The sequence below is a fragment of the Chrysemys picta genome, chromosome 23, assembly GCF_011386835.1.
Source record: "Chrysemys picta bellii isolate R12L10 chromosome 23, ASM1138683v2, whole genome shotgun sequence".
In the NCBI taxonomy this organism is placed as follows: Eukaryota; Metazoa; Chordata; order Testudines; family Emydidae; genus Chrysemys; species Chrysemys picta.
The window spans coordinates 4,050,806-4,060,971 of record NC_088813.1 but is presented as its reverse complement, the minus strand read 5'-3'; the positions used below and the strand labels follow the sequence as shown (position 1 = coordinate 4,060,971).

Below are 10,166 nucleotides of genomic sequence, written 5' to 3'. Positions count from 1 at the left end.
CTCTCCTGCCCCCCCGGGCCTGTCTCGGCTCCCCGCCCCGAGCTGCACAAAGGGGGGGAGCCGGGCTGCCCCCTTTGCCCCACCAGCCCGGGCGCAAAGCCCCGGAGTCCTGCCCCCGGTCCCCTGCACAGCGCTGCGGGCAGAGCGAGCCCCACGTGCGCTCTGGCCCCGGGGCCGAGCGGGACCCCCCGGCTGAGCCAGCCGCACTCGGGCCGCGGTGCTGGGGGTCCCGGGGCCGGGCCCAGCGCCGTGTCCCGCGCGGGGGGGCGGGCTGCCGCCGCTGGCTCGCCGCCTAGTTTCTGGTTTTGTTTTCATCGGCCCCCGTCCCATGCTGGGGGGCGGGTCCGGGCCGTGACGCGGCGGCCGGCGGCGCTATAAAGCACCTGCCCGGTGCGGCTCCGGCTCCAGGAGAGCTACGGGCCGGTCTGGGGAAAGGCAGCGCTCAGCGTCCCCTCCTGGTCCAGGCTTAACCTAGCCACCATGGTAACCCGCCCCGCAGGCTTCTGGTCTCTCGCCATCACCCTTTGCATCCTGCTGGGAGAAGGTGAGCCCCCTCCTGGTTTTCTTGCACGCTTTTTAAAGGGGGATTTCCTTGCGCTGGGTTTTGGAAGATGCCCCTGCAGAGGAAAGTGGCACCTGCGGGCAGGTGTGCTGGGGATGAGTCCTCCTGGCTCAGACTCTGAGCCTGCCAGCTGCTTGCCGGAGCATTATGAAGTTTCACGTCACCAGAGCAGATCCCCCTGGCTGCCTGTGTAACCGCTCTCTGCTCCTCCGCGGAGCTAGGCGTTAGGGCCCCATGGGAGAGGGGGCAGACTCTTGCTAACCCCCTTGCAATTGTCCATCCCAGACCCTGTTTTTTAGGAGATCAGCCTGCACGTTGCATTTGCACCATTTCCTCCCTTGGATTGAAATCTGTTTGCTTGTGTGCACTAGTGACACTGCATAGTGCCTGCTTTAGCGCCTGGCACGGAGAACTTGCACATGCAGATTGCAGTCCTAGCTTGATAAGAAGCCAAGACAGAAAAAAATAAATAAACATGTAGCCCGCAACCATGCGTTGAAGGCATGTGCAGGAAGATAGCTGCCTCTCAGTGTTTTTGTTTGTGGGCAGATAAATAACGTGCAATTTGCCAGCGAGTTACACTGCCTGGGATTGCCAGAAAAAGCAAAAGGTGTCCTAGCAGTGCCACTTTACCTTTACAGTACCTGGTCGCTCCAGGTTTTCTAGCAAACTCCCCTGCTGAGTTATGCAAGTGCTTTTATGATCGTACTGCCTAATCAGCAAGGCTGCACCTACTGTAAAACTGCTCTGGAAATTGAAATCAACTTAATCCCTGATAGAGGTGTAATTGCAGCGTTTACATACCATTGTGCATTCCAGAGCTCTTAAACCTATAGCATGACTGATCCATTTTTCTTCCCTCCGCTGCAGGTATGGGCCGTCCTCCCCTTGAGTCCCACCTAGCTGCAACCAGCAGCAGGCACCCCAGGACAAAGAGATGTTCCTGCAACAGCTGGCAGGACAAGGAGTGCATTTACTTCTGTCACCTGGATATTATCTGGGTCAACACCCCAGGGTGAGCATGTGCGTAGCTATTCCGGAGAATGTTGCTGATAATTAATAAGTAAATGATTGATCTAAAAGCAGGGATTTCTCTGGCTGGTAGTTGTTGGCCAAGGTTGGGGGGGGGGGGGTGAGCTGGGGACAGAATGAATCCCAGTTTGTGTGTCACCTGTTGCAGATAACAGTGCAAATAGGAACAACAGAAAAGGACAACTCCTGTTTCCTCTAGGGATTACAGCTGCTTGCTTCATGTTGTCACCAAATAGATGGCATGAAAGCTCAGGAAGTCAATCCCCTTGTGATTGTAATTCCCCTCCCCCCCCCATAGTAGTTATCCTAAAAAACCTTCAAATTGCCACCATAAAAAAATTAAAATGTGGCAATTCCAACTTGCCACACACTACTTTTCTTTTACATCTGTTACTCCAAACACTCGTTTTCAGATGCCAATATTTCTAATGGGGCTTGGCATTACGAACCTGTGGCTGGGACGCAGAGCTCTTTTCAGACCCGGGGCTGCCACCTTTCTATCCAGTCCCAACAGACGTTCTCATTCAGGTGTGGTTATAATTACGCCTGCTAATGTAGAATCATTAGTAACAACTTGCTCTGAAAATAGCTGCCGTCTCTGCCATTCCCAAACTCTGGGAGGAGTTTGGAGGTGGTGGGGGTGGATTGTGATCAAAGATGGAAAGGGAATGAACACACGTCAACAGCTATAAAAGTATGCTGTGATCAGAAGAACCTGTTAGAGCCCGAAGACATTTTAACGTGTAACATGTCCTGTGCATACAACACTGTTGTGTGTGTTTGTGGGAAGGAGGGCCTCTTGCTGCTTGGCAAACTGGGCACTGGAAACTCCGTTAGAGCCGGATGGAAGGAAGCTGAACTGCTTCTGCTGTTAAACTTGGTCTGCATGCTGAATAATCACTGTTGCATGGGAATGTTTCCCTGTGTTTCTGAGCGGCTTCAAGGAGGATAAAACTCCACTTGCAGTCCAGTACTTGCTGGCTGATGCTAGTCCAGGCTACCGGTAAGGGTGGTGGGAGGAAAAGTGGTGGGTGGGAGGCAAGAGCTGAATTTTATAGGCTTTAGAAATATCCTTGGTCTCTTCACCTTGTGTCTACAGATGGCGTGTTTTTTGTTTTTTGTTTTATGGCTTGGCTGCCTCCCAAGCCTGCATTGCTTATTTGATTTCTTTTGTTTTAACAGACAAACTGCTCCCTATGGCTTGGGAAGCCCGCCAAGGCGTCGCAAGAGATCGCTGAACAGGTGTGAGTGCTCGCACTCCAAGGACAGCATCTGTGCTACCTTCTGCCAGGCAAAGCCTTGGTAAGCCCAACAGGTCCCTGGGACGGGTCTGGGAAAGGGCTGATTACCCCCCCCCCTCTATCCCACTGCTGGTCAAGGGGTGCTCTGCAAAGGAGTGGTTGAGATTCCAGGCTCCGAGTGAGGAGATGGACTAATCCTTAGACTCCCTGATGGCTGCACTGTTCTCTGGAAGCATCTGGAACTTGTTTAGTGGCTTTTACACCCTCCCAGAGAAGCCCTGGCAAAGGGTCACAAGCACATTTCTGTTCATACTATAGTCTCCTTACTGCTTGGTAGAAAACAATGTTACCTCTGTCGCTGTGGTGGCAGCACACGTGAGGAAGTGCTGGCTTGTGTAGTGGTGGGGTGATGCCGATCCCATGGGAGGGGGTGAGCAGAACCACCGTGAGGCGCACGGGAGGGTTATCCAGAGCCTCACACTCCTAGGGGCAGTAGCTTCCTTCTGGTGTGTTGCAGGGGAAGAGAATGAAAGTTGCCCATTGGAGGGGCACCGGCTTTTCTTGCCTCTCAGAAGAGCTAGATCTAGATTTAAAAAGCTGCTTGTTTTTCTGCTAGCTTCTCTTGGGGGAAATCCAGATCTAAATATTCACTCTCCCCTCAGCCCATTCTGCGATGCAAACACATGCGTGCTAGCAGCCAATGTGCAGAAGCATAGATCCTGCTGCAGGACGCGTGGACTGCACTATAGGTAGTCCTTGTGGGCTTCTAGTCTGAAGTGGGACAACTTAAAAGCAGTATAAGGATGTGTTTAAATTGCAAAGTACTAGAAAGAGCCACTGTCTTTAATTTGCTATCTAACAAATCCTCAGAAATAAAACTGCCTACAGAGACGTCCAGGGAACTGAGTGGGATCTGAAAGGAAAGGGAGCCAACCGTGACACTGCAAGCGGCTGCCAGAAATGGCAGGGGGTTAGCGCGTTCAACCCTCTAACAGAGCGATGTGCTCCTTCCACTCCACTCTTATCTCCCTGCTGAAAATGAGGGGCTAACATGCTTGTGTTGTCTTGGCTTTCAGGTATCTTGGGAACCTCAAGCTCCCACCGAGCCGTGGCGTATAGGTAAAGAGTCTCCACAGTGGCGACCTGAAGCATCCACAAACCGATCTTCTGAGAGCCTGAGGGTAAGAATTCCATTTAAACTGGATCTAACTGGAAATACAGAAGGCCTTGCCACCCTGCTCCCCAAAAGTAATTGCCCCATAAGCATGTGAAATCCCACAGGATTGAGACTAGCTTTTACTCCAATGTCAGCTTTTCCAGTCAGGGGATGCTGAAAACTTCTGATAATTGACACTAAACCTAGACTAGAGGGGTGAAGGAAACCCCTTTGCCCACCTCCCACTCACCAGTGCAAGATGGTAGTATTGTGCAGGTCATGATTCTCAGGACTTTCCCATCTTCTGCCATGCAAAACAACTTGGCAGACATCCTGTCAAGATCAAAGGACACTGGCTGTCCCTGGATGTGAGGAGGGTAACAGATGAGTTGCTGAGTGTTTGATCTCTTTTGTTTACAGGGACTTTGCTGTCCCTAATGCCCAGCTCCCTGGATGGCAGCACTGCTCTCAGAGGAATGTTCAACCAGCAGCCTTGCCTGGAAGAAAAAGATCCGGAATGGGTAAAAATCCTGTTTCCTGGAATAATTTGGAGTCCTGTGGATGCCCCTGGCTCTTGCCATGGGTGCCTGAAAGAGAAGAAGGAAAGACCAGGCAGGAAAAGCATGGGCCAAATGGAAAAGCAGGAGAGGTAGAAGAAGCAGAGGAGGCAGCAATCCTGCTGAAAGACTCAGCACTCCAGAGACTGCTGTAAAGGGAAAACAGGATCTCCTTTTATGTGGTCATGGACACATTGGGAAGGTGTGCTCTAGCCTGTTGGATCAGGACGGGGTTTTTAGTCCAGTACCAGCTAGATTCCACACTGGATTCTGACCGTGGTCAGCACTGTCTCTGCAATCCATGCACTTAGGCATAGAAAAAGCCATGTTCAATTCTGAACTTGGCAGCACCAAAACAATCCTGTATTGGAGGCCTGGTCTACTGTGTCTTGACCCATGTTTGAACAGGGTCCAGCTCAGCGGCTTTTAAACTTGGTTTGGCTGGTCGTCGTAGACACCGACTGGTTGGAGCTGTTGCCTCCTTGGGCTTGTCATCTTAGCACTTTTTCCTCTTTACTGCCCTGTCAAAGACAATCCGATGTGCATTAAATTGGATTCCCATTGTACTATGGTGTAGCTAACCAGGCTCTGGCTTTCTCTTGCTAAGCCATTTGCTTGAGGTCCCTTCTCCATGAGTGTAGACTGAGAATAGCCGGTTTCACTCTGAACCTGTTAAAGCCAAGCCCTGCACATCAGGCTCTGCAGCAAGTGGGTGGGGAAACTTGGGCAGAGCTGCATTTCCTTTATTGTCTCCTCTATTGCTGATGGGAGTGTTGCAGGTCACATTAGTTACATGGGGAGGGGGAAACTCGGAGCCAAACTACTAGTCCCAACAAGTGCGGAGGTGTGAATGCTGTCTCATGTCCTTAGACCTGTAATTAGCTGGGTAGAACATTGTAACTTGGCCCTCCCAGCTTGGTGATCTGCACAGAACACTCCATTAAAGGAGAAGCTGGGGGCAGTGAAGAGAGGTAGTGGGGAAGTAGCAATTGCTTGCTGCTTCACTTAGTGATGGTCTGAAAGGGACAAATGGTGATGACCTGCCATGCGTGGCTCATGGGAAAGGTAGATTCCCTTAACTTGGATACAGTGTAGATTAGCCAGGGAGCAGATGGCTGTCAAAGATGTGAAGTGAAAGCCCATTGAGATGGGAGCACAGTACCTCTCTGCATTTGGAAGAGCTGTCGTTGCCAGTCGGGCTTTGTTCAAGAGGGATGGGCTTAGACAAAAACCAGGATCATGGCCACGTACAGTCCTGGAGTGTGTTAATTCCACTGGCCCTCCAGGAGGAATTCCACTGAAGAACTCTGGGTGCATGGTCTGGAAGATCCTCTTGCCAGACTGATGAAATGTCAAGGGGGTAGGGGGCGGTTGGGCTTGTATCACAAATGCTCTTCGATTTCCCAGCGTACAACTTGTGTTACAGAGCCTGGCTGCAAAATATTCATCCAGTTAGTGCAGATACACCAACACTCCTGTAACTTCAACCCTGGCTGTTTTCTTAGTACTCCACATGAGAACTTAAAAAGGCTGTTGGTGGACGGAACCATCTCCTTGTTGTAGCCTAGTCCCATTGGACATACAAAACACTGCCTCGGTTTTGTTATGAGAAATAGAACAATGAGACCAGCTAATCCATGTATCATATGTAGAACATTAGAGACACAAATCATCTGGTGTCTAGAGCTGGAGAGAAAAAGCATGGTTTTTGTTTTGTTTTTTTCTTTTCCCCTCCCTTCTGAAGGTTTAAATCATCCTTGACAGGATTTGATAAATTCCTGGTTGAAAGGAAAACTTTGCACACTGTTTAATGTTTTGAGTTGTGTAATTTAAAATCAAACTACTGGTCGAAATTGTTCTGTGTGTCTCTTTTTGTGTAATGTTCCTTCTTGGAAGGGAGTAATTTATAGCATGCACCCGCTGTGTGCAGCATCCCAACATTTCAATATATTTATTTTAACCTATTTTTAGACAGTAATTTGCAAATATGTAAACTTTAATTTGTAATAAATGATGCAAAAGGCGACATTTCTGATTTCTTCTCTACCTTCCCCTCCCACCTCCACCCAAACTGAGTAGCCAGTGAAGGGTGGGAAAAGATGTGGGTGTGGTCAGAAGACCACTGGATTAGTTTCCCAAAGTCTTGGAACAGAGAAATGAATGAGATTATTGAGATGGGCAGGAATTAAGGGGTGGGTTTTGGTCTTACCAAAGCTCATGGGACAAGTTTCAGTTCAGGGTGGGCCCCATTTAGCTGACACTTTAAAAGCCGGGGCTGGTTCCAATATAACTGGCCCTCCTCTGGCTGGTGGTTGTTGGGAATGTCGCTGTGGACTAGATTCTAACACAGTCGCAACCATCCAAGGCTTGCACTGGGCTGGGTGCAAGAGCCAGGATTCCTGGAAGCAAGGATCTAGACTCTGATCTCCTGTTACAGTGATGGGACTGTGAACAGAACTTGAGGCCATCAATTATCTTGACAAATGCTATGAACATGGATGGGGTGTTAGTGAGACCAGAAGAACTAACACTCTCCCTCCTCTCATCTGTAGATTTGCTTTCATTTGTTTAAAAATGAACCCATCCATCTGACACTGTGCAGCCAGAGGACAGGTTATAGGTAATAAAACATACCAACTAGCACTAATAGTGTGCCAGAGTGTGAAACCAACCCAAAGTGCATGGGCAGCAGATATCAAAGGCTGATGCACCCCCCCCCCCCCCGCTCCCCCAACAGCCTGTCTTGCCCTGCCCACACTCCATCCCCAGGTCCCCTCCTGCTGCGCTTTCCTTCCCCTGGGTCTGGGACCTCAGGCCAATGCTGCAGGGGCTAGGGCACTCCCATTTTTTTTGCAAGTGGACAGGCCTGTCCTGTCCACTTTTCACTGGGATGGACCCCGCCCCCAAGCAGGATTCTCCCATCACTCATTCAGCCTTCTCTCCAAAGGAAAAAAGGTTGTCCACTTGCTGTAGCTGCCTGTGTCTATTGCTGATGTCAGGGTTACTGAATGAGGAAGCTGAAGTTTCCATGGTTTCTTTCATTTGTTCCTCTGGAATGATTTCCACATCACTCGGAATGTCTTTTGTGGCAGTCTTTGTCAGGCCCAGCCTTTATTTGTCTTTCTTTTATCATAGAAGAAGTATGATCCTAGGCAGGTTGAGAATGGGATTGCTTCCCCATCCCCAATGGGAATGAAACCTGCCCCTTTCAGAGCAGCCCAAGGTCCTGCTCAGTGTCCTGGCTAATAAATGGAAGGGAGAGCATCTCCACCCCTGGAAGTCTAGCTAGAAATGGGCTCTAGCTCACATGAGGATATGGGGGAAGTTCGATGCAGGTGGCAGACAGAGCTATCATAACAGGCCCCTCTGGCCATAATATCTACAACTGGAAAAGGAATCCCTCAATAGGATTTGAACGATGACTGCTCTCTACACACAGCTGGGGAAGCTTATCAGTGAGCCCTCTGACAGGAGGGGCTGATACTAAACACTTCTGATATCTCCAGCTGGGCGTCCAAAACCTGAGGCAATCCAATGTCCTTGGCCACTGTGACAAACCTTAGGCCAGCGTCTCAGCTGGGGCCTGAGCTAATAACCATGAACATCTCCCAGTGACTTCAAAGGGCATTGGATAAGGCTTCTGGTGGAAAACAGCATTGCTCCATTGACTTCCATGGAGCTACACCAACTTACACCGGCTTAGAAACTGACCCCTTGTTCATAGTTTCTACTAACAAGAGCTAATGTAGAGAACCCGAGGAAATGAGAGCTTAATAATATTTTACATAGAGTCAAAGATGAATACTATTTCCACTTAAATTTATTACATGCCAAAACACAGAATAGGGCAGGTGGATCAAACAAAGAATATTTTAAAAACTTCCATACATAAAAGAAATAGAACAAAATAATGAAACTTCAATAAGGGGAAAATCCCAATAGAGCAGATGTCTTCCCAACCCCACTTCTTCCTTCAGTGTGAGTGATGGAGAGAGCCGGAGTCCCTGTCCTATATACCATCTTTTAGAATAATAATTGTTTCTCATGATTAATGCCTCCTATGCATTAGGAACTCTCCTGCCTAGCTTGGGACTCTTGATTTTTTTTCCAGTGGGAGATTCTGTATGACTCATTTCTGGGAGGAGGGAAACAGTGTTGTTGTAGCCATGTTGATCCCAAATATTAGTGAGACAAGGTAGGTGAGGGAATATCTTTTATTGAACCAACTGCTGTTGGTGAGAGAGACAAGCTTTCAAGCATACACAGCACCTGAAGAAGAGCTCTGTGTAAGCTCAAGAGCTTGTCTTTTTCACCAACAGAAATAGGTCCAATAAAAGGTATTAGCTCACCCACCTTGTCTCTCTGAAGTATAGCTCAGTGGTTTGAGCATTGGCCTACTAAACCCAGGGTTGTGAGTTCAATCCTTGAGGAGCCCACTTAGGGATCTGGGGCAAAATCAGTACTTGGTCCTGCTAATGAAGGCAGGGGGCTGGACTCGATGACCTTTCAAGGTCCCTTCCAGTTCTAGGAGATGGGATATCTCCATTAATTTATTATTATTTATTATTGATAGTTTTGAACAGGGAAAGAACTGTAACGGATACCTCTTTTCAAAGAGAGAGATGATTTCTGATCAGAAACTGACCAACACCATTAACCTGAACTGAAAGAATGACCTGGACATGACCTCAGGTGGAGGCTCCATACAATGTCTGTAATTTGGCCAGCTCATTCTAAGCATGCCGAGAAGTTACAGCAGTGAGAAAGGAACCAGGGAAGGTTCAGAGGTTAAGTTCAGACGAGCATCTAATCGTTCTGCTCAGGTTACAAAGTTCATGAGATTGCCAGTACCAGGCTCTTGGCAGATGGACTATGCCATGAAAACAATCTTTAGGTACTTCACCTTTGTGTCACAGATGACAATAGGAAGCACAGAAGACAGTGGAAACTGGAAAAAGGAAAATGAAAAGGGCCCAGTCAGGTTAACAGCTATATTGTTTTAAACTATATTCCTTATTTGTATGGTATTACTAATAAAAACTTAGATTCCAATCCTGCAATGAGCTCCATGTAGGTGGATGGAACTCAATGCAAAACTGGGGCCTGAGATTGTTAAATGAGAGAGAATTTTTTTGAAATGTTATTATTAGTTATCATGTGCTGGGCACTTTCCCAACACAGAGGAAGACACTGAAGAATTTATAATCTGAAAATCTAATTTACTCTTCAGCTGTTTGTTTTTATTTTGAAAGTCTCTGCTCTTAAAGAATGAAAGTAGATGAGTCAGTTTCATAGTGGCTTATTGTCAGTTTCCTATCAGGGCACTGTTTGGATTGCACAGGGGCCAGACAGAGGGATAGTTAAATCCAAACCCAAATGGTTTCCTTTGACATTAAAACAAAAGTAAATAAAATAAAACTGAGATTTGGGGCCAACACTGCCTGACAATATCCCTTTAACCACATATTTTTGATCTTTGGATCAATGTTCCCTCTATTTTTTCCATCCATGTGTGGAATAAATTTTATGTGCACCGAGGTATGTGGGGATGTGCGCCACTGGTAGGAACAAAAGACCTAGATATAATATATATTTATAAAAAGTTACCATAGGGATAA

The 10,166-nt window shown here is 48.0% G+C and overlaps 1 protein-coding gene across 1 annotated transcript; it reads left to right on the top strand.

The window, feature by feature from the left end:
- The first annotated feature begins 323 nt into the window (after window positions 1–323).
- Window positions 324–6,572, top strand: EDN2 (endothelin 2). Its single transcript, XM_005286246.4, has 5 exons — window positions 324–544; window positions 1,433–1,577; window positions 2,777–2,896; window positions 3,912–4,016; window positions 4,412–6,572. The coding sequence occupies exons 1-4, from the start codon at window positions 481–483 to the stop codon at window positions 3,952–3,954; spliced, it is 372 nt and encodes a 123-aa protein (XP_005286303.2). The 5' UTR covers window positions 324–480; the 3' UTR covers window positions 3,955–4,016; window positions 4,412–6,572.
- Window positions 6,573–10,166: the final 3,594 nt, after the last annotated feature.

Coding starts and splice junctions, on each gene's coding strand:
- EDN2 (XM_005286246.4), top strand. CDS start 481: ATGGTAACCCGCCCCGCAGGCTTCTGGTCTCTCGCCATCACCCTTTGC. Junction 1,578..2,776: donor ATCTGGGTCAACACCCCAGG/GTGAGCATGTGC, acceptor TTGTTTTAACAG/ACAAACTGCTCCCTATGGCT. Junction 2,897..3,911: donor TTCTGCCAGGCAAAGCCTTG/GTAAGCCCAACA, acceptor CTTGGCTTTCAG/GTATCTTGGGAACCTCAAGC.